The following is a 27,605-nucleotide window of genomic DNA, read 5'->3' on the forward strand; positions in this document are numbered from 1 at the left end:
AATCATACCACTAGACCAAATGCCTTGCATTTGAAAATTTTGACATATTCCTTGAAGCGAATATTGCATATAATTATTTGGAATTATATTTATTGATTTAGTGGCACTATAGACTTCACATTAATTTAGACATTTCTAGTAGTAAATATCACAATAGCACTTATATATGGATACAAAATAAAAAAGAATGCTAATAAAATTATCAATTTGTTACAATTTAGTACAATTGAAACGTATATTAAAGTAAATTAGAAGTTTACTGATACAAATGTATTTACTACTTGGCGTGACCAGTTAGACCATATTGGATCATATATGATACGAAAATTAATTGAGAATTCATATGAATATTCATTAAAAAATAAGAAGATTCTTTAATTTAAAGAATTCACATTTGTTGCTTGTTCTAAATGAAAATTGATTGTTAAAAACTCACTAACTAAAGTTGAGATTTAATGTCGTGCATTTCTAAAATGAATATGGGTCAATTCATCTACAATGTAGATGGTTTTGATATTATATGATTTTGGTAGAATTTATTTTCATTAGTTTTATTTATAAATTTTAACCAGAAATAAATATATTTATTTTCATTATCTTTCTCTTATTTTCATTTTCCCCTTTTTTTTAATTATATTTAGGTTTAATACTTATTTTGGCCCTTATATTATACACAAATTCTAATTTAGTACCTCAAGATTTTTTTTGGGGTCACTTTACCCTTCTACTTTCCTTCCATCTATCTCATTACCCCAATATAAAATTTCATTAAGAAAAGATAAGTCAATCTATGAAATGTTATTATGTTTCAAGAAAAATAAAAGAATTGCTTAAAATTTTTATAAAAATAAAAAATCCAAAGAAAGAATTTTTTTAAAAATGAATAATTCATAATTTATTTTTGAAAATTATAAAATATGTTTTTTTTAAAATGATAAGTATGTGGAACTTCGAAAAATTTTAAAAAATCATTAAAAGTCCAAAAAAATATTAAAAAAACTTATAAATTCTAAAAACATGAAAAGTTCATAACTTATTTATAAAAATTCTAAAAAAATTAAAATTGAGAATTTATATTGAAATTATGATTTTTTAGAATTACAAAAAATGTATAAAATTATTAAAAATATACTCCTATAATGAATCAGGAGAAATGAATGTCTAAGTTCATTCTAAAATAAAGTTTTAATAATTTTATATATGTTCTAAAAGAATTCGCAAATTTTTAGTTTTGTTTTAGATTAAACTTTTTTGTTCTTTTATAAAATTTTAGAATTTCTTTTTAGAAATTTATGATATTTTATAGAATTTTGAGGAATTTTTTTTGTACTTTTTTTATATATTTTTGGATTTTTTTAAATTTTTTATTTTTTTAGACGTGGCAGCATTTAATTAACGGAGGTGATTTGAATTGATTAAATGAGATTGAGTAAATGTGAGTAAAAAAGTTATTAAGGTAGCAGAGTGAGCATAGTTCCAAAGTAGGCATTAAACCTTTTTTTTATCCAAAGATAGTGTTAGAGATCATCAACAATGATGAGGGAGATCTTGCTTGGTTTTTGTAACCAAAATTGAGGATTGCACAAAAATCCTGAAATCATTCAATAAACTGGATTTTTCATGAACAGTTAAAAGAAGGATGGAAAATTTGTATGTTACAACTTACAAGCCCAACTTATAATTTCTCCTCTTCACTTCAATTCTATACAGCGTCCCTGAAACTCTGTCGTCGTCCTTGTAAAAAGCGACAACATCATCTGGACGGAGTTTTTTGCTATTCACAAATTGAATCCAATCTGTTTCTATAACTAGTTTATCTCCACCTCCATATCGTTTCTTGCAACGGAATTTGCGTAAGTTGCCGGCATCATCCTTAACCTGCAACATGATTCCATGTTCATGGCTCCCTTCGAACCGTGGTAAAGCAGGTAAGCTCTCACGTGGCAAAATCAGTCTTCTCTCCACCTCGATGGGTGTCAGGACTTTCACGAATAGCTGCATCGCTACGTTTTATTTGATTTCAGCTGCTGCTGGATTTGTATTTAGAGAATGGCAAGAAAATATGAGAATTTGAGAAGCTTTATATATTAGTGGGGGAGAAGGATTTGAGGTGAGACTTTGGATTTCATAAAGCATGTCCAATTATTGCATCTCGCTTTCATAAGGGGTTTGGTTTAGTTAGAAAAGCAAAGTTCTTTTTTGTCCCATGTCTTATATTCTCGCTATTCTCAACATCACGACCGTCGACTGATTCGCTTTTATATCGCGCGTCGCTCAGGACTTCTTTCGATCTCGCACAAACAACATAAGATATTTTAATAATTTTTTAATTGAGTTGATATTTAATTAATTTGTGATATTAATTTTATATAAGTACAAATATTAAATAATACTAAAAGGTATGATTATAAGTAAACTTATAAAATAATTATTTTATTAAATAATAATTAAACTTCTGTAAAATGAAATAATAATAATGAATAACTTTTCTTACACATTTAATCTCTAATTGAAAGAAAAAAAAAGTCATCTACATATAAGGGGTTAAAAATAAAAAAAAAATTCTCCATTTGATGAGTGCTTTTACCAACTTAAAGTTGTTGCTTCTATGGGTGTTTAAACAGTTAATCGTTCGATTAATTGAATCGAACTAATACTAATTGAATTGATTGAACTGAATCGATTTTTAAAAAAATTAACCGAACTGAAATATTTCGATTAATTTAGTTGGTTAACTGAATTAACCGAAATTTATATATATATTTTTTGTTAAAAAAGTATAAAATATATCAAAAATAAATAAATTGATAATATCCATTTGATTGAATTATCTGAATTAACCAAATTAACTGAATTAAAATTACATATAATTTGTATTATTAATTATTAAGTTTAGTTAATTCAATTAATTAATCGACCTTCGACTGAATTAGATCGATTAACTGACTGATTAACCGAATTAAATCGACTCGATCGGTTAATTCTATCGAAGTGCATGTATTATGTGTTTTTGGTGAATTCAACCCCTTTATTATTATTTGATGTTTTCTAGTCTTTCTACTTTACTTTTTGTAATATGTACTCCTAGAGGACTGTATGCAGAAACTAATAGAAGAAAAAGTTTTCTTCAAGATTGCAAATACATATTTCAAAAAATATAGAAATTAAAAATATTCAAATTACAATAGAAAATTTAAATTTGTTAAAAATGCATAATACAAGTACTTCTTATGAAATTTGACCATAAAATAAAGAACCTGGTCTATACTTTTTTATGCCCTTTACAAGATTTCCATTTTTTTAAAAATTCAATATATATATATTTTTTGAGAATTAACAATTACAAAGGTTATATATATATATATATATATGAATCTAGAAACAAAATAAATTTAGAAAGAGCTCATATATGGTTTATATAAATTAAGGCCCCAAAACCTAAAATTTATCATTTCAGTCAATGCTCAAAGAAAATATTTAAATTTATGTATTCTAAGCAAGTATCTCCTTTGTTTTTCCGGAGATGGTATTCGGCTCGAATATTGTAAATCTAGTTTTTTATTTATAGGTATTGTTTGTGTACATGTTTGTTTCACAGAAAATGACTTATAATTATTTTTTTTATATTTTTTTGTGTTTATTTCATGAAAAACAGTTTAGTAATAACTTAGGTCAATAAAAAATAGACCTCTTTCCCTATAAATTAACTTATCCTTTTAAAAAGTATAAGTTATTTTCCGAAAAAGAATTGTTTTATGAGTAATTTTATTTTTATATAAAAATTAACTTGAATCAACGTAATATTTTTATATTTATAATAAATTTTAATTTTAATATTTAAAAATATTAATAATAAAATATTATAATGTGCAATATTATTAAACATGCATATTTAATTATTTATATTTAATAATATAACAAATTCTTAATATAATTTATTATTAATAATTTTTTTAATATTACAATTTTATTTTAATAATAAATTCTAACAATAATAATTTTATATTCTAAAAAATATTATTAAATATTTATGTCAATATTTCAAGTATAAATATATATTAAAATTTATAAATATTTAATAAATATTTTATAGTAAAATATGAATAATTTAAGTATATATATATATATGAGTATTTGTTTAAATCATGCTTAAACAAATATTGTAATTTAAATTAAGTTTTAATTAGGTATTTTATTATTAAGTATAATATTAATAATTATAAAATAAATTTTTGGTTGGTAAAAGGAAATGCTATTATAATTCTTTTGTAACAAATATATTTATGTTGTGTTTATTTCACTAAAAAAATTTAGAAAATTATTTCAAAAAAATTGCCAAACACAGAAAATATTTTATGCAAAAGCATCCAAATACCAGAAAATATCAACTTTTTTAGGAAATCAATTTATTTTTTAAAAATCATTTTCTGGAAATTATTTTTAATGAGACAAACGAAGCCTATTTATCTATAATACATATAAAGCTCTTGACTTAGTTGTTGCTTGGTCTTGTGCCATACAAATCTAACAACTTAATTACACTCCCATTATAACATTCCTTACCCGATTCTGTAACAATCCGAATAAGTGTTGTCACATTAAAAATTTTCAAAACTTTGCATAAAATTCAGACATTTAATTTACTGTTATTGAACTCGATTCCAATATCTGAAATTCAATTTCGTGTTTTTATATCAAAATTGATACATATTTCTATCATCTGAGATTTAAAAATTGATTTTATTTATTCTCACTAATTCATCACAAATTCATATACACAACTTTAACAAATATTCCAACTCACATACAAATCATAACAAATCACAAATTTATCAAATATTTCATAGAATTAAGTATACAATTATTATGCCCATATTTATACCTAAATGTTTCAAAATAATAATAAAAAGTCCCTATATTTTACAAAAAAACCCTGAAATTCAATTTTTGATTCTTTTAGGTTTTAATTCCTAAAATTCCATATTTTCAATTATTTACAATTCAATCCCTAAAATCGTATTTCAACGTTTTCCCGATCAGTCCTAATTCCCATTTTGCACAATTATGCAAAACAATCCCTTTTCCCAAAATTCCAGATTTTACAATGTAGTCCTTATTTTTATTTTTATTTTTTCAGAATTGAACACTTTATTCACTAAATTTTCAGTTCTATACATATATCAATCATTTCTAATCCACATAATATAATTAATAGACTTCAAATCATTCTTTACTTGATTTTTAAATTTTCAATTTAAATTCATCACTAATTATTTCTCACATTCTTTAAATTCCAAGTTTCTTTATTCCAAATAACCATAGTATATTCTTTTTCATACAATAATAATTTCTCCATCATTCTAGCACATGAATTAATAATAAATCAAATATAAATTCACAACTTTAATTTTTCATACACAAATTTACCAACCATACTTATTTTGAATTACCCACATAAATTCAATCATATATCATCCATAGATATTATTTTCATACTTTTAACACAATATTTCCATCAATAATATCATAAAAACTAAATCCACATATTTAATCTTTACAAATATACATCAAATTATACACTTACATTGTTACATTATAATATTTTAAGCAATTTATCTTAATTTATTCATTAATTTCTCCACATATCCATGCTCTCTTCCACTTCCAACATCCAACATCCATCTTTAACCTTCCATAGTTGATTTCCAATTATAAACCAGTGTAGAGGAAAAGAATTTCTGACCAATTACAAAGAGCCATGGCAAGTCAAAGTTATCAGGGTAAAACTGAAATTACTATGGTTGAAATGATGACATTGAATCTATGCCATAATTATTTTTCTCAAATTAATTAAGAGATAAATAATAAAAAATATATGATCAAGAATTAAAATTAAAATAATTAAGTGATAATATTAGATGATCATTTTATCTTTAATTAATTAAATTAGTTATAGATAAATAATAAATAAAGGGCTCTAAATTCTTGTAGAACAATTAAACAAACTAGTTAAATTCTATTAAAAGGAACTAGTTAAATTCTATTAAAACTCTTTTATTCAAACAATTGACACTGTAAAATGGGGTCACCCCAAATTATTCCACACATACAAGTTCAAGAAGCTCAGAAGATTTCTACAAAATTCTTTGAATAAGCCGAAGAACTTTAAGAAATTTTGATGAATATCGTACTCATTCTAAAGAAAAGTTGTCTTCCAATCCAGTTCAACCATGGAGAGGGAGATAAAAGTCGTTTCTGAATAAGGTCACCTTTCAATCCAATTCAGTTGAATAAATGAGGTCCAAATTTGTTTCAAGAACAAGTCAACACGACAATTGAAGCAACCCACGTCCATCTAAGATCAAGTTCGACGACCCTTGGATTAAAGCTCAAATTGAAGTGAAAAATCAAAAGAGTTTTGTTTATATTCAAGAAATTTCTAGAAATTATAACTTTCTTTCAGTAAGATTCTATAAAATTGTGATTTCATCTCATCTTTATTTCTTTCCAATAAAAGAATGATAAATCAGATTTTTTCAAATCCTAAAAATCAAAAGAAAAAATCTAATCTAACTCCAAATTTTCAAGTAAATTTTAACTTAAATATGTGTTCAAACTTAGTTTTGAATTATTTTTGGATATGAAATCATGGTTTGTTATCATAAAAAATTTATGCTAGTAAATATTATAAAAACTTCTCTCTCTCTCTCTTTTTCATGCACCCAGAGAATAAAATCTAAAATCTCTTCCATTTTCAAGATATTTCCTTATTATTCCACCATTTATTCATTAACAGAGGTGTCTGAGCCACCAAAATTGACAAAGATATAGTTTGGTGGTGTGTAAGAGAAGCTAGCGGTGGAGCTAACGAATATAGGCGTTGGGTTGGGAACTAATGGATCGATTGTGAAGGCCGAAAGGTTTGGGACGAAATAAGGTTGGTTGACAATATTTGGGTTTCTTGTGATACTAGATATTGAAGGGAAAAGGGTTACCACAGGCTGGGGTGACGACTATCGTTGAGGTTGAGAAAACCCTAGAATAGTGAAAGGAATAGGAATATGAGTAGGGTACGGATAATACCTCGAAGTGGGACCTGAAGAGATGGTGTTGTGAAAGCTCTGATAGAGGTAGAACCCATGACTTCTGAAGTTATGATATTTGGGTTAACGTGAGGAAGAACATCTAGGGTCATCTGGAGCCCCAAAGCTGAAAGTAATTCAAAATATTATTTTTTTATTTTTTAGGGGTTTAACAAATTTTTTTAATTTAAGTCAAAGAAAAAATTTACCAACTCTTAAGGGCTCCAAAATTTTTTTTTAACTTTTAAAGGCTTAATTTTTTACCAAGAAACTTAAAATTTCATTTTATTGTTTTACTTGACGCATCAAAATATTAACAACGGACTGTTGAATGTATGGGGAATATGGGGGTGCAGAAATTGGTGTAGGGGTGGTTTTTGTGGTAATATTTGTGACTTTCCTTTTAAAGATTCCCATAGACGACGCCAAATGTTAAGGTTTTCTTTGAGTTTGTATGAATTTGGGTTAGCAAAAGGGACTTGATATGATCTGCAAAATCAAAGGGTGAAGTAAAAGGTGTTGGAGTTGGTACTTCTATCTCTTTTGATGCTTAAATCAGTTTATGGACCAAAAGAATTTTCAAAGAGTTGATGGAATGAGCATATGAAAGGTGCCTTTAGATTAACTACTTCCTTCCGCCTTGTATGTTTGCTCTGGATAGTGGACGGACCATGTCAATCTTTTGTGTAACGCCTTTGTCCGGTGTCAATCCTTTGTATGCTTACCATTAGCCGTGGTAGCTCAATTCTTTGTGTGCTTGCTATTAGCCTTTATAGTTGTTCCATGAAGCTATTTTTTTATGGTCTTCTTAAGCTATTTTGGTTCTTTCGTTATTAAGCTTATGGGTTTATGGGTATTTTATAACAACATTATTTTTTTTCATATAAATATAAATGCTATCCATTGATATAATTTTGATTCATACTACTAATTTGATAAATTATTTAATATCATAATTGATATAATTTTTGTAATACATATTTATATAAATAATTTTCATATAATAGATTTATATGACCCAAATAGAATACTATTTTGCTGTTTGTCAAGAAAATTAGCCCCTCTACTTAAGATTATTTTTATTTTTTAAAACACTTCGGTTTTAAATATTAGATAAACGAGTATCGAACCCTCATTAGTTAAGTTAGAGGAAATCTTATCATCTCATCTAGATAGCATAATTTGAAAATTAAAATTTTCATTAATTCCAAATCTCGCAAATCCAATAAGACCCTTCTCATTTCATTAATTCTACAATTTTTATTTCTTAATTTGTCTTAAGGATTAAAGGTAAGCAATCAAACAAAACTTCCCTAATCTTTGTTTTTCCTTTTCTATTTGTTTTTGCCGCTCATACATTTTATATTCAACCACACAAAAGAAGCACCCTTTGCTCAAGTCACAGTTCGAATTTATTTTGAAAATGGACCCTTTTTACTTTGTTTTTGGAAGATCAGCAAATATGGTCTTGATTCTCATCTTCTTCTTCTGCTCAGTTTCACCTTCATGTAAATAAACCTGGTTTTTTTATTCTTTGAGTTTTGTTGAAGTTCTATTTTGATTGGGGAAGATGATTTTGATTAAAATGCATGCAGATGGATATGATCCTTTGGATCCTAAAGGCAACATAACCATTAAATGGGATCTTTTGCAATCCAATTCTGATACAAATGATGTAAGTTTCTAATTCTTGATAGCCATTCCTTTGCCTTATTCACTTTTATCGTCACTCAATAAGTAGGGGTTTTTATTGGATGCCATAAGTGATGAACAAAAAAATTATAAGAAATTAAAAAAAGAATACAGCTTTTTGGTTCAGGAATCAGTACATGTTCACTGCTCACTCTACCATTAATTGCACAGATTTGAAAATATTCAACTTGTTTTTATGGATTTAAATATTTTGATTATTATATGCAATGAATTTGGAGCAAACTTGAAGGAAGTAAGCTTAGGGTGGGTTTGAATGTTGGGTGTGTTTAATTGCAATTAGTATAAAAATAGTGGTTGGGTGAGATTTATGTAATGATACTGTAATGTAAGACAAAAAATAATCTAAAGGCATCACACCCCACCACCTATTCAAACCACCTTATTCTAGTTATGTCTGCAATTTGCATTACCGGCAATTGCTGGAAACACTCTGAATTGCAAATGTAAACGTGAAGGAATTAGTTTTAGTATTTCAAGATTCTTAAGCCTACCATAATTGCAGGTGAAGGTATCATTGTTGAACTTTCAACTATACCGCCACATAGAGCTGCCCGGCTGGAAACTGGGGTGGGAATGGCTTGGCAAGGAGGTGATATGGAGCATACAGGAAGCCGAGGCGACCGAGCAAAGAAACTGCTTTAGGTTCAAAGGAGGACAACTTCCTCATTGTTGCGAGAAGAAGCCATTGATTGTTGATCTTCTACCTCGAGCTCCCTATAACATTCAAACTTCTAATTGTTGCAAAGGAGGTGTGTTATCATCCATGATTCAAGATCCTACTAAGTATGCTGCAGTTTTCAAATGAACATTGGAGCTGGAGGTGTCGTTGATTCGGATTTCGATATGCCACAAAATTTCAGTCTCGAAGTTTCAGGCTACACGTGTGCGAAACCGGTTCGGGTTGCACCAAGTAAGTATAGCTCAGATGGTGGCCGCCGCTGGACACAAGCTCTTGGTAAGTACTTGTACCGAAATTATACATTTTTTTGCACTAAGCCTTTCCACCATTGTTCATCATAATTCATCATGATTCATAGTATAGTAATTATATGCATGGATTTATTACAGGGACATGGAATGTGACGTGTATTTACTCCCAATATCAGGCATCAACTTCTCCAAAATGCTGTGTCTCCTTATCTGCATTCTACAATGTTGGAGTTTGAGTGTACTTTAACCGGGTAAAGTAAGAGTTGCAAACAGAGCATCAGCAGTAATGTAATATACCCGGGTAAAGAATGAAGGAAAAAATGCTTCAAGTTCAAGCTTTAAGAGCAGAAATTGGAAGGAAAACAAGAACAGAACTAAAGCAAAGAAAGAAGGAGCATGAAGAATAGTTGAGAGTATTGATGAAAAAAGAATTGTATTTTTCATACATTCATCATAGGCAGATTGCCATTACATATATCAAAATAAAAAAAAAACTTACAAGTCAAATTTCTACCTAAACATACACCTACTTCCACTAAGCTTTCCAAATAACAAAAACTTAACTTGTACATTAACACAAAGCTGGTTAACAGCTCCATCAACATCAAATTACATCAATCAAAAAGCTTATAGCAAACTAGACTTCAAAATGAACAAAATATTAGTTCAAATCTAACAGCAACACAAAACCAAGGTTGCTGCATGCTTGTCAAGAGCTTGCATGGCCAGCTTCCAGCTGCACTTGCTTCATACCAACTGCATGGAGATCAGCTTCAACACTCCTCCTTGAGCTCCATGCTGCAAACTCCCATGAGCTTTCTTAACTTGTTAAATCTCGACACACCAAGACCCTTGGTCAAGATATCAGCAATTTGATCCTCCGAATTGCAATGAACCAGCTTTATTTCACAAGCTTGCTCCATCTCCCTTATTACATGCAGCTTTATGTCAAAGTGCTTAGTTCTACCATGAAAGACAGGGTTCTTTGCAATTGCAACAGCAGATTTGTTGTCACAAAGTATCTCTGTTGCTTCTACTTGAGATAAGTTCAAATCAGCTAAGATTTTCCTCAGCCAAATAGCTTGGTTTACTGCACTAGCAGCAGCTACATACTGGGCCTCAGCAGTCGATTGAGCCACCAGAGACTATTTTTTGGAACTCCAGCATATCATTCCTGACCCCAATGTGAAAGCATACCCTGATGTGCTCTTCATATCGTCTTTAGAACTAGCCCAGTCACTATCTGTGTAGCCTTTCAATCTAAGTTCTGCAGCCTTGCTAAACAAGAGACCATGATTTAGAGTACCTTTAATGTATCTCAGTACTTGTTTTGCAGCTTGAAAATGTTGTACATTGCAGCAGTGCATGAATCTAGAAAGTAGACTTACAGCAAACATGATGTCTGGTTTCGTTGCAGTCAAGTATAGGAGGCAACCAATTAAGCTTCTGTAGGCAGTTTCACAGACTTCTTCATGACCCTCATGGCTTGATAGTTTCAACCCAGTTACAACAGGTGTAGGAGTTGGCTTGCAGTTCAGCATTGAAAACTTTGTCAACACCTTCAAGGCAAATGATCATGTTTCAAGAAGATGCCTCTTGTGTCTGGCTTACTTCCATTCCTAGGAAGTATGTCATCAGCCCCAGGTCAGTCATTTCGAACATTTGCATCATCTTTGTCTTAAATTCTGCCAAATCAACTTCATCTCCTCCTGTCACCAATAGGTCATCAACATACAATGACACCACAAGATGAGTTTCAGTTTTATTCTTCTTGACATACAACGTTGGCTCACTAGCACTTCTCTCAAACTTCAAACTAAGCAGATAAGAGTCAATTCTAGCATACCATGCTCTGGGTGCTTGTTTTAGGCCATATAAGGCATTTCTTAGTTTGTAAACCAAGTCTTCCTTGCCAGGTACTTCAAATCCCTCTGGTTTCTCGACATAAATTTCCTTTTCAAGGATTCCATTTAGAAAGGCCGATTTCACATCTAGTTGATAGACATTCCACTGCATATGAGCAGCCAATCCAACAATCAGCCTAATCGTATCCAATCTGACAACATGAGCATATGTTTCAAAGTAATCCAGTCCATATTTTTGACTGAATCCTTTTACCAGCCTTCAGTTTATTCAGACTTCCATCAGCATTCTGCTTGGCCTTATAGACCCATTTTACTCCAATAATCTTCCTGTTAGCAGGCTTCTCAACTAGCTTCCAAGTCTGGTTCTTCTCGATCATGGCAATTTCATCTGCCATTGCCTGTTTCCAGCCTTCATGCTTCACAGCCTCTTCAAAACAGGTTGGCTCTACTAAGGCTAAATGTGCCCTTTCATAAATTTCAGCCAAGGATCTGGTACCTCTGATTGGCACATCATCAAAGTCCATATTAGGACTATTTTCTTCTGACTCTGTTTGATCAACCACAAGTTCTTCAGAGATAGCTTCAGGTTCATTCTTGTCCCAATTCCAGCTTGCTCTCTCATTGAACACAACATCTCTACTTGCAAATACTTTGTTTGTTGAAGGATCTAAGATCCTATAGCCCTTTTCCTCTGAGCTATAGCCTACCAGGATGCCTGCTTGTGCTCTTTTGTCAAACTTACTTCTTTTAACAGCTGGAACTTGTGAATAGCATAAGCAACCAAAGATTCTTAAGTGAGCCAATGATGGCTTGAATCCAAACCAAGCCTCAAATAGAGTCCTTTGCTCTAAAGCTTTGGTTGGAAGTCTGTTTTGAACATAAACAGCAATATTTACTACCTCAGCCCATAAATTTTTGGGCAAGTTCTTCTCAAATATCATGCATCTGGCCATATCAAGTAGGCTTCTATTTTTTCTTTCACTTACCCCATTCTGCTGAGGTGTGTACACATTTGTTAGTTGATGTTTAATGCCAGCTCTTGTACAAATGTCTTGAAACTGAGCTGAAATATATTCTGTCCCATTGTCTGATCTTATGGACTTTAGTTTACAGCCAGTCTCTGTCTCAGCTGCTGTTTTAAACTTCAGGAAGGCTTGAACAACTTCAGTCTTATTCTTTAAGAAGTAAATCCAGCAGTATCTGGTACTATCATCAATGAAAAGAATGAAGTACCTGCTGCCATTGAGTGACTCGGACTTCATAGGGCCACACACATCTGTGTGCACTAATTGAAGTTTCTTTGAGGCTCTCCAGGCTGTGTTTGTAGGAAATGGAAGCCTAGCTTGCTTTCCCATCTGACAGACTTCACAAACATCTTCATTCTGAACTGTCTTGGTGAAGTTTTCAACCATTTCCTTACTGACCATTCGAGCAATTGATTTAAAGTTGGCATGACCAAGTCTTTGATGCCAAAGCTTGGTATTTTCTGTTGAGGCTATATGGGCTGTGTGTGAGTCACCTGACTAGTCAACTTCAAAACATTTGTCACTCATGGTGACTGTCATAAGTATGGACCCTTTTTGGTCACTGATTTGGCACTCCTTTCCTTTAAAGACCACAGTATATCCTTTTTCCAGCAACTGAGCTATGCTCAACAAATTTCTATCAATTTCAGGTACAAACAGTACATTTGGGATGAGTTTGTTACCTGATGGAGTGCATATTATCACATCACCTATGCCTTCTGCCTGAATACAGTGTCCATCTCCAATTTTTACTCTAGTCTTACAGCTTCTATCTAGAGTTTTGAAGATAGTTGCATCTGGTGACATATGGTTGGTGCAGCCACTGTCAAGGAGCCATCCTTTTTTAACCTTGCATTTTGCAGCTAAACATGAGACTGCAAACACTTGTTCTTCACTGTCACTGCCTTGTTCAGCTACTCGAGCCTCTTCATTCTTGTGTTGAGGTTGGTTTTGGCCAGGTCTGCCTTTTTTTTTGCACTCTTTCAACATGGCCCTTCTTCTTGCAATGTTGACATATGGCATCTGGTCTGAACCAACATCTGGCCTCTGGATGACCGGGCCTTTTGCAGTGTCTGCATGGTCTGTCCCATTTTTTTGAGGCATCAGCTTTGGATTTATCCCTCTAGTTTTTCTTGCCTTTGTAGGCAGCATTACTCGAGCTAGGCTTGCTCTTGGTTTGAAATGCACCCTCCTGGTGCTCATCGATCCTGCTGGCTCTTCTCTGTTCCTGAGCATAAAGAGCATTGATAAGCTCAGTCAGGGATATCCTTGTCAAGTCTCTCGAGTCCTCTAATGAGGATATCTTTGCCTCATATCTCTCTGGTAAAGTAGAGAGAACCTTCTCAACTATCCTTACTTCATCAAACTGTTCACCAATGAGCCTTATACTGTTTACAACAGCCATTATCCTGTCAGAATATTGTTTGACAGTTTCCTCTTCTTTCATTTTCAGATTCTCGAAATCCCTTCTCAGATTTAGAAGCTGCTGTTGCCTAGTTCTTTCAGTGCCTTGGAACTCCTCCTTAAGCTTGTCCCAAGCCTGCTTCGGGGTCTCACAGGTCATGATCCTGGTGAAGATCACATCAGAAACACAGTTCTGAATACAGGACATGGCCTTGTGCCTTTTAGTCCTCTCATCTGCATGCTGACGAATCTGAGCCACAGTGGGGTTGGCCCTCAGTGGAGCTGGCTCGATGTCTGTGTTAACAACTTCCCACAGATCAAAGGCCTGCAGGTAAGTCCTCATCTTAACCTGCCATATGTGGAACCCTTCACCATTAAAGACTGGTGGTGCAGCAGGAGAAAAGCCTGATGAAGCCATTTAATTTTCAACAACATGTCCTCTAAGATGAAAGCTCTTGATACCAATTGTTGGAGTTTGAGTGTACTTTAACCGGGTAAAGTAAGAGTTGCAAACAGAGCACCAGCAGCAATCTAATATACCCGGGTAAAGAATGAAGGAAAAAATGCTTCAAGTTCAAGCTTTAAGAGCAGAAATTGGAAGGAAAACAAGAACAGAACTAAAGCAAAGAAAGAAGGAGCATGAAGAATAGTTGAGAGTATTGATGAAAAAAGAATTGTATTTTTTCATACATTCATCATAGGCAGATTGCCATTACATATATCAAAATAAAAAAAAAAACTAACAAGTCAAATTTCTACCTAAACATACACCTACTTCCACTAAGCTTTCCAAATAACAAAAACTTAACTTATACATTAACACAAAGCTGGTTAACAGCTCCATCAACATCAAATTACATCAATCAAAAAGCTTATAGCAAACTAGACTTCAAAATGAACAAAATATTAGTTCAAATCTAACAGCAACACAAAACCAAAGTTGCTGCATGCTTGTCACGAGCTTGCATGGCCAGCTTCCAGCTGCACTTGCTTCATACCAACTGCATGGAGATCAGCTTCAACATACAATGACTCGATTGTTCATTGTCCCAAGTGCAGCTGCAGTTGCCAAGGACTATCCGGGTCAAAATGTGTAAAGTAATTTCTAAAAGTATAATGGAGGCATATCTACTAGGTGCAAGATTGCATTTTGCCCCTTCTAATAAAAAATGGGCAAAGTAATCTTTATAAATTAGATGAAAGAGTAAATTGACCATTTTATTAAAAATTTCATCCAATTCTACTGTTAAAAACTAATTCCCTGCACATCGATTTGAGGTACATGTGGCACATAATGAGTCATCGTTTGGTTATTCTATTAGCCATACCGGTTTTTAACAGTAGAAATGGATTAAAATTTTAACAGAAAAGACCGGTTTACTTTTTGATTTAATGTACAAGATTAATTTACCTATTTTTGAGTAGAGACACAAAAAGCAATCTCACACCTACATCAGACTCTATGGTACTTTTACCTAATTTCTCTTAATATTTGTTTTCATAATCTATTACACAGCATTAAGATTATTAAAGAAACACCATCATTGATGCTTGTTTATTGAACAGATTTGGCGAAACACCATCGCTATTGCAACAAGTAAAAGACTCAAATCAAGAGCCGCCATCGATAGTGAGATGCACACGGCATATGTGCCCAACAAGACCATTGGCATGTGAAACAAAGTTACAGGGAATATTGGCGAGTGAAGATCACTGTGAATAATCTGAATATCCTAAAGAACTATAGTGGCTGGAACTTGGTCGCATTGCACCCTAACCTCAAAAGCTTGACACAAGTTTTCAGCTTCAACTATCACCCACTTAACCAATATGGACATATCAGTAAGATAATAATAATAAGCTCATTCATCATCAGTCATACTCTTATATGCAACACTGACATATAAGTTAAATTATGGATGTGTGCAGATGATAGTGGCATGTTTTGGGGGGTTGAGTACTACAATGACATGCTGTTACAAGAAGGTGAGGTTGGAAATGTGCAAAGTGAGATGTTGCTGCACAAAGATGAAGGGATATTCAGTTTCAGGGAAGGATGGGTTTTCCCTAGGAGGATTTTGTTTAATGGTGATGAATGTGTGATGCCACCTCCTGATGATTACCCAAGGCTGCCTAAAAATACTGCTCGTGCTGCCAGTTTCACCCTATCTATAATCTTTTCTTCTTTGTTTATGCTGCTAATTATATTTGCGTGTTGAAATGTGAATATATATATATTTACCACAAAGTGTTACTTGGATATCTAATTCTTTGCTTTTTCACTTTTTTTTCATAACCACATTTTTGAAGTTCGAATATTTGAAGAATGTCTAAAGATGTTGAAAGTAATTTTTTTCATGTTCATATTCTTCCCATCACCCCAAAAAAATAATTAAAGAAAAGATGGTCATTGATTCTATATATAGCACTTCCAAAATATGTATTAAATTATAATCTTATAAGCTACTATGTATATATTATTTATTAAGCTTTTGATTGAGATAATATCATTCTTAATTCGATCCTAATTCAGTTTCAAGTTATCAAACTTTTTTGTTTTTACAAAATAACGAATATTAATATTATCTTAACTCAATTTTAAAAATATCAAAAGTCCCTTACTTTTACAAAATAACAAATATTAATATTTTCATATTTTTTAATAAATTAATACTATGATGAGATTTGGAAGTTGGTATTAATAAATTTAAATTTTTAACTCAACTATCTCACCCAAACCATCAGCTTTTAAGATAATATTTTTATAAATATATTTTTACATAGGTTATTTCTTTCGCCTAGTATGTCATAATCTAGTATATATAAATTGAAATGGTTTAATATATCATTTGTTGTCTGAATTTGACACTTTTTCTAACGTGATATCCATATTATATTTGGTCCAATCAGCTACTTGTTAAAGTTTTAGGGGTTTGATTTAATTAAAATTAATTATTAATATTATGAGGTTTGATTTTTTTTATGATTTTGTTAATAGAATAAATTTAGTGCCAATTATGAATTTGTTTTATTTTACATTTAATTTGTCAAATACAATCTAATAGATGTGATTTAATTCCAATTTTAAGTTTGACTTGATAAAAGTTGATTGTTAATATTATTAGTTAGTTAACTTTAAAACTTGAATTAAACACTAAAAAGTTAACACTTTTATCATCAACTTCCAAATGTATAACCTTTGTCAAAAACAAGTATCATATTGAACTAAAAAATAACACAAGTACCACGGTAAGAATAAAATGTCAAACTCAACTTTACCTTCAAAATTTTAATTTTACCCTTTCAACTAAAATCTTATTAGATTTTTTATATAAGATTTAAATATTTTTATATACTTTTATACATTCACATTGTGGGCTTGCTAAGATTTTTACTTTATTTTACATAATTAGTTGTAATTCCTAAATTTTATAAGATTTTATAATATATATTTAATTTTGTAAAAACTAATATATTTGTTTAGAAATTCGAAACAAATCAAAATGGATGAAGAGTTATTTTGAGATGGGGTTGGAAAAGAACACAAATTTTAAATAAAATCAAAGTCCTAGCGAGATCAGGACGGGAATTATAAAAATCTAATTGTGCTTGAGAGGAGCAAAAGTACGCTCCACCCATCCTATTGCCATCCCTACTCGCCTCTTCCTTTTAATTGGCCGCCCCTCTCCTTTATCCTCATCTGTTGCCGTTCAATTCTTCATCTATTGTCCCGTATTTACTTGCAAAAAATCTTAACAGAATGAAATCCTGGAGCCCCCAGTCGCCAGTCTGCTCGTTTTAGGCGTTCTGCGATTGCAACTTTGCCACCATCCATTCTCTTCCTAATTAATTGGAAACTTGAATTTGACAACTCTCATATTGGAATTTGAACTTTTTTTTTTAAATTAATCCTTGCACTTGGTAATTATTCTCTTATTGAGGTTTAACTTAGGCAATTATCTCACATTGAGACTTGAAATTTTTTTGTCCAAGTTAATCCCTAAATTTAGTAATTATTCTTATATTGGGACCTAAACATGACAATTGTTCCCACATTAAACTTTAAACTTTAGGGTTTCAAGAATACATCAAGAATTCATTTGAACCAAAAAAAATTAAATCTTAATGTGAAAATAATTACCAAGTTCAGAAACTAACCTAATCAAAAAAAATTTAAGCCCCATTGTTAGAACAAGTACCAAGCATAGGGACTAACTTAGACAAAAAAAATTCATACCTCAATAATTTGAGAATAATTGTCAAGTTTAAACCACAAAAAATGATTTAATCCTTTTCCAATCAATTTTTTATTCCCTTATTTTTGTAAACTGCGTTGCTGTCCATTCTTTCTTTCTTTTCTTTTTCTTTTTTCTTTTTTAAAAAAAAGCTCTTTTTAATGGGTAGAGTTTGAATTGTTTATAGCTTCTGAGATTGCTGAAGGAGAAATTCAAGCAAATCAAAACCAAAGGAACCCAGAAAGAAAACCTGGATTTCGATTTTCATTTAGAAACATTTTACAGGAAATATTTCTCTATCATTTATGCAAATTATAGAATAATGCACATCCAAACATCCTAGAGATCTCTGAAACTAACGTAGATACTCAGAAATGAAGGGAAAATGGATGGACCACATAAAAAAAAATCTAAATCAATCATAACCATTGATGAACAGACAAGATACTTGAGGGAGTAAAAGTGAAACATGGAACCTGCTCTTACGTTTACCACCTCAGGTGCATCGTATGTCTGAAAAAGAAAAGACAATTCTCTGGCAATTATGACCAGGTGCTGCACATGAAGATAATAAAAGAGGGTAAAAAGAGCTGACTAAGAAATAAAGAGAGGATCAGTCAGAGAGTGGATGAACTTTGCTTTAGCCTGCAACAACCAAAACAACAAAATTTCGGTCAGCAATGGCATCGGCAAGGATAAATTAAAAGATTTAATTGCAGAATGGTGCGGGTAGAGGGTCATGACCTGAATTGGAATCCTTGTGTTTCAGAGAGAGGTTCGCAAATTGGGAATCAAGATCTCTACTGCTGGATGGCCGATGGCTAGATGATGATGATGATGATGGCTTCTGCTTTTGATGTTGTTGTTGCTGCTGCTGGTACAAGACTCGAAGCCTACCAATCTCCCTCTCCAATACTTCATGCTCAACTGGAACACAATGATTTGCATAATTTAGTTTTCATTCAATGACATTCTGTTTTAGTTAATTAAAATAATTACTGTTTATCACAAGACAGATCAATGACTGCCTCTGGGACGCATCGGCCTTTCTCCATAACTATTCATGCTTCTGGAAAAAACCCCAAATCATTGTTAAAAGATCTTGTGCCCCCAAGCCTCTTATTCTTCCTATTTATTATTGAGAAAAAATATGGAGAAAAATCCAATTTAAAAACTTTTAATGAAGTAGTTTTTGAAATATATATTTTATAAAAAAATAGTTAATTAAAGTATTCAAAATAATAAAGGTCAAAGTTTAAAAAAAGAAGTTACCATAAAAAAATTAAATGACACATTTCTATGTTACTCTGGTCTTTAAGTACCCCTTGTTAGCACCATGCCTAACACACTTTCAAACATAAGTACGGGAATTTGACCCTCTAAGCACCTTTCAAATACATAGAAACTAAGTAAAATTGACATAACAGTCTCAGATGCATACCTGTATCCAACATTCATATCCGAGTATGAGTAATATGGTCACAATTTAAATGGGAAGAGGAAGGAATAAATTTCCATTTCTCAAGCTATCTCAAATCAACTATCCAGTAACCCTTTTCGTAAAAGTTTCTACTGCTTTTCCTCTTATAGCCATTTATGGGATAAAAAAGGAAACTAAAATGGATACTAAGACCTCTCATAGTGCCAATTTATCTCAATAATTACAATCAAGGGGAGAAGGGGGGGGGGAGAGGGCAAGGTCGTCATGCAATATGTAATGCAGAAAAAAACAACATATAATTATAGCCTTAGAGGTCAGGGGTTAGATACTTACGATGTTTGATAAGCTGCTCCTGGGCTAAACTCTCTAAACGCTGTTTAAGAGCTTTGTTCTCCATGTTAAGAATAAGATTCTGCTGGTTGAGGAATTCAAGCTCAGCTGAAACTTCAGATCCTTCTGCCTGTTGAGAAAGTTGACACTTCATTGTAAGACAAACTGTTTCATTACTTCAAGTCAATTTGAAAATAAGTGAACAATCAAAAACTGAAGTTTCAACTAATTCTTGCCTGCAAAGCCTGAACATTTCTTTCCAGCTCAGCTATGTACTGAAGTTTACGCACCCTTGAGCGTTGAGCAAACTGCCTGCAATAGATGGCGGCAAAGCACAGTGACATTTGCAACCAATATCAGGTGTTGGTATAATGACCAAATATCTATACTGATAAAAGTTTCAAGAATCACAGGAGAAAAATGGAGTCACTAGTTATTAATAAAGGATATATCACTTAAACAGCCACACCAGAATAATAACTTTTGAAGAGACAATGCATGCATGTAATTCCTTTTAATAAAACAGAAACCATATGAACATGCATTGATGTGTGCCTATGCAGGAAAAATATGTGATCCAGAGTGAAGTCAAGCACCAGTAACCTCCTCATGCTCTGTATGACCATTCGTAACCACAAGAAACATCTAATGGATGCACCCTATGAACCTGCAGATCCTAATTCTAGCATCAAAATCCCATTGGAAATCAGTTGACAAGCCCCTTGTCAATTTGGCCATTATAAGGAAAGGTAATTAGTTACAAACAACATTAACAAAATTAAGAGCAACCATGTTCCTTGAGTTCATAAAATGTAACTCTTAAAAGATATTAACAACAGTCCAAAACAAATGCAGAAAACAAAATATAAGGAGGGAAAAAGGAAAGAAAAGAAAAAGAAAAAGCAGACACAATCATGCAACAAGGAAATTGTCATGCGTTACTCCACCATGATAGTAACATAAGCCCAACAACTGGAACAATAAAATAGGCTACTCACTGCTTTGCACGTTTTGTATCACTGTCAGATGACGAAGACTTAGCATAAGAATTATCTTTTTTCTCAAAATATGCTTTTGCCTCAAGAGGGGAAGATTCAGCAGAATCTTGTTTTTTACTTGTTGTTGATGGAGCACTCTCTACTTCTTTTAAAGCACCTGATGATCCCGAACCCTGAAGAATGGAGTTTTCTCTATGAGAAGGAAGCCCACTTGAATGAGTCACAGCATTCAAAGATGAATCCCAAGGCCTGTTATTTTGTTTTACTAAGTTCACATCATTGTAGAAAGCAGCAAGCCGAGCATCTTTTTTACCGTGATAATCAAATTCCAGAGATGCCCAAGAAGGTGCAGAAATCATGTTTTTATATCTGTACTCCTCTTGCGCTGCATAATCAAGGTTACGAGCATTTGATACATCAATGTATGCAAAAGAGTCACTCGATGAACGTCGATGACCTCCTCTGCGCATAGGAGTAATATCTGGCTCATTAAGGAGATCATCAAGCCAAGAGGGTTGATCCTCTATCAGAAAGCTTTCAGAAGAAGTGTGCATGTGGTGTGTATTTCCCTCTCTAGAATTTTGAACCAATCCAATTACATTGTTGGAGACATAATCAGTAAACGGTTGGGAGATTGTAGGGAAGGGACATTTTGGAGGAAGTAAAGCATGCTTTCCAGCACATATCGAATCTCTTATGTTATTAGCCATGACAAAGAACAAACAGTTCCTGCAAAGAGCATACAAGAGAAAGGTAAAGCAATAGATCAATTATGATTCTTAAAGACAAACACAAAATTCCAAGAAAAGTGCAGCAGTTATGTTTTCAGTTAACAAACCAAGAGACAACAAGCCCTCCATTCAACAAAGAAAATCAAAGGAACAATAGATTGTATCCTGCATCCAGCTCATAATAGTTATATACCAGATAATGACCTAAACATAAAACATCCATGTCTGGTACACAGCATACACATAAAAAAAAAAAAAGGAGCCATCATAGCAAATATTCACAATCCAAAAGGAAAATCAAAGAAAACAATAAAAAGAAAAGCTTGTGAATCATGCATTACATAACATCAATTTTGTCCGTGTTTGCCATTGCCAAATCTTACAATAAAGGTTAAAGAAAGCCAAAAAGAAAAGAAGAAGAAGAAAATTGTATCATCGTCCAAAATCTTTGTTAATGATCAGTATTTTGCTAGTTTTTGTTGAAACAAGGCTCATAAAGAACATCATAAATGTTATTAGAAAACACTGAATCATAAAAGAACATCGCCATATCTGCATCAAACACCCTTGTCAGAAACACATTTTCGATGTAATCATATTCAAATCTTCTAGAAAAATGTTTACTGTTGCATATGTAGTAAAACTCTCATGGCACTGTAGCAAAGACCAAATAATGGAAACCAGTAAGCAAGGAATAAAACCCCCACATTCCCATGGCTCAGCCTGTGGAAAAATTACAGAACCAAACAGAAAACAACATAAAAGAATATAATCCCCAAATGCAAACCTCTCCAATAAAATTGGCGCAGGTAACACGTTTACAGGAAATAGATCAAGACAATCCTCAAAACAACCTTCAAAAAAATCTAAAACTCATTACCTTAAATCACACACTTCAATTTATTCGACAAAAATGGAAAAATTCAAAGCTAAATCTCTCAAAACTGGCAGACGCAGACTAACTTACAACAACGATTATGACATTATTTTTACTTTGAGGCAACTGATTATGGCACTACTTGTGTTCTAAATAATTCAATCAATAAACAAATAAAACATAACCTAAGCTGAGCTAAGCAAAGGTATAGAAGAGTGAAAAAATCCAAAAACAGAAACGCAGCCCATTAAACAAAAAGAAAATAATAATAATAATAACAACAAAGCTAAAGAATTGAAGATTAGGTATCCATTGAAAGGAAATGTTACAATGTGAGAGATGAAAATCAATTAAAATTGATAAAAACAACAAAAAAAGAAGAAGAAATATTCGTTTTGGAATCTAAGGAAAGAAAAATGAAAATAAAAACAAACCGAAGATGATTATTATTATTTGTTAAAATTGTAGATTATAAGTAAGAAATTATAGGTGAAACGCTTACCTGTCGGGGATTGAAGAATTGAGATCTCGAAATGCAATGTTTCTAAATCGGAGGCAAACTATTTCTTACGGTTTTTTCTCTTTCATTTTCTTTTTCTTGTTTTCCGGCTTTTTTGGGTGCTTTCTGTTTTATGGAATGAAGCCCTCTCTTCTGTCTTTATTTTCTTTCTTTATTTCTGCCTCTACGTTGTCTTGATATAATTTTGAATTGCATGCGAAATTAATTTATTATTAACACAAACCTGTAATAAATATAATAATGACGTAATAACGTTATTTGATTTGAATGATTTTTAGACAAGGATATAAGGAGCTATCTATACTGCAAAAATAAATAAATAAATACTAAAAATGTCATATCACTGCTTCCATTTAATTTTTAAATTAGCCTCAAAATTGAAATTTACCAGTCATTACTCATTATTCTTCCAACTTATTAATTCTATATTAATTTTTTTTACTAAAGTTATATTTTTTATTGAATTTTTTTATTCATTTTTAATTTAAAATAATTTGATTTAAAAATAATAAGATAATTAATATAATATTGTTCGATATTAATGACCACCAACCTGAAATCTAGGTAAGTTCAGGTCATCTACTCGCGACACGACTAAGCCCCACCAGATGGATGTACCCGAGACATACAGTGAAAGGACAACTAGAAGAGCTCGCGATATCAGCTTGCACAAGCTAATTGGAGTTCAAGTCCCAGTTCATATATACCCAATGAGTTCACATATAAGAGGGTTGTGAGATCTAGCAGGCGACCTAAAACGGTACACGTGTCCAACATGTCTGAGGCCTGCTCAGAATGTCAATCCTATGAATAGTGGGGTCAAGTCCGTAAACAGTGATCATATGTATAAATATCTGAATTTTCCCTTTAATGAGACACAGAAAATTACTCAACAAATATAAAAGTTAAATAAAATTGTTATTTTATAAAAATAAACTTTTTTTCTTTTGATATATGTATTTTTTTTTTCAAAATTTTATTTTATTAAATAAAAATTCTAATTTAATTTATTGTTTTTTAATATTCATAAGTTAAATTATTGTTAACTATTAAAACATAATATTTGAAAGAATTTTTCTTATTAAATTATGTTTACAAATCATAAAAATTAATATAGAGGGGCAAATTTTAATTAAAAATTAAAGTTGTTGGCAAAATTTTATAAAATTCAAAGCTTAATTATAATGACAAATATCAATGAAAACAAAATATAATGACAAGTTTTAATAATCACCTGTATATGATAACAATTTTGCACTTTAACGCTAATTTTTTAAATTAAAAATGTTTTTAATAATAATCTATTTAATTTAGTAAATATAATATATTAAACAATATATTCAAATACAATTATTATGAAATTAATATATATTATTTATTATTATTATTCTTGAAATATTTTAACTTGAAAATTAAAAGTTGTCATATCACATTTTATAATAGTAAAAGAATATAAATTAATTAAAATGAACATATGTGAACGTCAAATATTATAATTTAAATATTTTATTTTTAAGAAAAGTAAAGTGATACTTTATTTTGAATATAAATTAATATTACTTAATTATTGAGATTCAATTGACTTGATGTTCGAATATTATCATATATTACTCTTTATCTTTTATATGTGAAAATCAAATATTTTTTTGCAACATAGGTCAAATATTATCAGATATTTGAGAATCTGATTTTTTTTGTTTTTTTCCTTTGTTCTTTCACCACATAGGTCTCTTTAGTTGCTTATTAGTTGGTTGTTACAAAATATGAATATTTACTTTTATTCAATCTTTGATGGGATTGGCTCGTATAAATAACGAAATATTATATGAAAAATTCGTTCTAAAAATATTAAAAATCACAGATAAATGAGGCTTTAATTTTTCACTAAATAAACAAACGAGAGTACAATAGGGAGAAAATAAACTTAAATGTACTAAACGTACAAACCCAAACCTCGAAAATAAAGCCCTAACTTTCATAGAGCAAACCCGAAAACAAAACACTAATTCTCGTAGAGTTCTTTCAAAAGAGATATAAAATTCTCTTTATAGTTACTACTGAAACTCTCACCAATACTTATCTGAGACTACAACTTGTCGCCCCCCCCCCCCAAAAAAAAGCCTTGTAGTATTACATCTTTAATTGTCTTATCGAAACATAGATACAAAGCCTCTTTAAATAGGCTAAGTTTAAAAGGCTAAAACAATTAAAATATTCCTGAAGTAATCAGAGTTCAACTGAGAGAAGTCATACTTACCTATCAAAACGCGATTGTATTACTTGAAGAATACGTCGCGTCGTTGTGACATTTCATGCATGCTCATCACGATGTTGTCCTCTTTGCCAATTGGAGAACTTGTCGCATCATCTCGATGTTCCTCGTCGTGATATTGCCCCTCGTCACGATGTCAGTGTTTTTCATGTCGTGATGTCATGCCTATTTCGCCTCTTTTTTTGTTAAGTACATACAAACTGTCTGATAAATGCGAGTCACACCCCATATTTTTTTTAAGCTAAGAGAAAGAAAACAAAGGAAATATTATATATATATATATATATATGGATTCTTGTTCATTTCATAGTTTCATAGATTCATAATTGGAGAATTTTTGCAAGTGGCTTAGCTTTTGAATCTCGCTCATCACCATAGGCATAGGATACTTCATGTGCTACCTCTGGATTCTCCTAGAAATCAACCAATATACCTGGGTCATGAATGTTACGGATTTTTGGATATGTTGCATACCTTTTGCTTGTCTTTCCTTCAACTAGCTTTATTAACCAATGCTTTTTTCTTTTTCTTTTTCTTTTTTATCATCAGACATCACATGTGAAAGAGCTGCAAGTCCATCGATATTGGACCTACATCACTAAAATCATCATTAATGCTTAAGGGGCGATGTATGTGTTTGAGTTTGCTAAATCTCTCTTTCATTGAAAGAATCCATGTTTGATAAACCACCATACACTTGGAGAAGCATATTATATCGGAGATGATGATTTCTCCAGAATAGTCTCCAATGTAGACAACTCCAACACCAGCATGGCATCACCAAGAACATAGTAAGGCCATTCACTTGTAGGGTTCACCTCCTCAAGTCAAGCACATTGTGAACAACCAATAGTTTCCCAGCGGTTCATTTTTAAATGAGAGATGCCTTGAAGTCAACCCCACATGCAGCCGTAGAACACATGGACATTAAACGTTAGAAAAAAAGGGCGGAAATATACCTCAGTTTTATCCATGGATGGAAGGATTAATGCCTTCAACTCAAACTTTGCTCCCTTCCACAATCACTCAGAAAGGAGCTTATAGTTAGCTTTCTGTCGCCTGATGAGTCATGAAAACTCCACCTCTGAAGGTAGTGTGATTAGGTTCCTAAACAATTCCAAAATAGTAAAATTACATCATCATTTCCATTTCCTCTGAACTAACCAAACCTTGTCTAGAAAATGTGGTAAGGACGCAGCATGATCCAAGTGAAAGCTTCTTCATAAAATGGAAGAGACAAATGAAAAAACAAAAGAGACAAAGATCAAAGCAAAAAGAAGGGGGAAAAAAGAAACCACAAAAGCGACCACAGTGGGAGTCGAACCCACGACCTTCTGATCCGAAGTCAGACGCGCTAATCCACTGCGCTATGCGGTCGTGGATGCGTAATTTGTTAAACTAATTTATTTAGCTTTTAATATTTAATCAGATTACTACTCGTACATTTTCCCCAAGTAAGATCATGTTTATATAATCACTAGTTATAAAATAAATTTTATTTTTAATAAATTTTTTTTACATAATTAAAAATTGAAGTTAAAATAATTTAATCACGCATTATAATGTTTTAATAAAAAAATAAATTGGGTCAATTATGTATATACATAATTATGTTTTATTATCCTTAGATTAAGGATTACATACATGAATGCTAATTTTAACCTATTTAGTTTATTTACTTTTATAATGTTATTAATTATTTTGAATATCTAATACGTCTAATATTCAATTAAATAGTGGAATGGATCTTTTCTTTAGTTATGTTAACATAGAATTTATTATTATCATTCACCTTAATTGATTATATTATAAAAATAGAAAAATAAATTATGTTAGATTAATCTCAAATCCGAATATAATAGAAAGGCTAAAACTATAATTTGAACTTTCATTCTCTCCATGGCCTTTCCCTTTCTTTCTCTCGGCCAAGTCGCTTCTTCTCTCTCCTAATGCCCCGTTCAATTAAAAATTAAACTAGTGATATAATCTATTAGATCATCAATTCTCAATCAAATCAGTTCATATGGATTAAATAAAAAAAATTCATAAAACTCGATTCAACCTTTTCAACCGTCAATTCAATTGATCCTAATTAATTCACGAATTAATTGATATTTTATCTTATTTCAATCTAGTGTTCTGTAAATTTTTAATCTATTCAATCCGATTCTGTTCTAAAATA

At 31.6% G+C, this 27,605-nt stretch overlaps 1 protein-coding gene, 1 non-coding gene and 1 pseudogene across 2 annotated transcripts; 1 reads left to right on the plus strand and 2 right to left on the minus strand.

Moving 5' to 3' along the window:
* Positions 1–8,505: 8,505 nt before the first annotated feature.
* On the plus strand, positions 8,506–16,238 carry LOC107921065 (COBRA-like protein 6; annotated as a pseudogene).
* A 2,417-nt stretch (positions 16,239–18,655) lies between these two features.
* On the minus strand, positions 18,656–23,302 carry LOC107931722 (uncharacterized protein At4g06598). The gene is made up of 7 exons (XM_016863665.2): positions 23,134–23,302; positions 21,024–21,752; positions 20,262–20,337; positions 20,029–20,155; positions 18,999–19,181; positions 18,850–18,899; positions 18,656–18,767 (listed from the first exon to the last, which is right to left on the minus strand). Exons 2-6 carry the CDS (start codon positions 21,731–21,733, stop codon positions 18,895–18,897), a joined length of 1,101 nt encoding a protein of 366 aa, XP_016719154.2. The 5' UTR covers positions 21,734–21,752; positions 23,134–23,302; the 3' UTR covers positions 18,656–18,767; positions 18,850–18,894.
* A 3,424-nt stretch (positions 23,303–26,726) lies between these two features.
* Positions 26,727–26,800, minus strand: TRNAR-UCG (transfer RNA arginine (anticodon UCG)). Its single transcript has one exon. It is a non-coding gene; the product is annotated as a tRNA-Arg (tRNA).
* Between the last annotated feature and the right edge of the window lie 805 nt (positions 26,801–27,605).

The sequence above is a fragment of the Gossypium hirsutum genome, chromosome A12 (assembly GCF_007990345.1).
Source record: "Gossypium hirsutum isolate 1008001.06 chromosome A12, Gossypium_hirsutum_v2.1, whole genome shotgun sequence".
In the NCBI taxonomy this organism is placed as follows: Eukaryota; Viridiplantae; Streptophyta; class Magnoliopsida; order Malvales; family Malvaceae; genus Gossypium; species Gossypium hirsutum.

Bases quoted from the DNA above. Each gene is read 5' to 3' on its own strand.
- LOC107931722 (XM_016863665.2), bottom strand. From the start codon at position 21,733: ATGGCTAATAACATAAGAGATTCGATATGTGCTGGAAAGCATGCTTTA. The intron at 20,338-21,023 runs GTGAGTAGCCTA...CATCTATTGCAG, and splicing joins GATACAAAACGTGCAAAGCA to GCAGTTTGCTCAACGCTCAA. The intron at 19,182-20,028 runs GTAAGTATCTAA...ATTGTGTTCCAG, and splicing joins GGAGCAGCTTATCAAACATC to TTGAGCATGAAGTATTGGAG.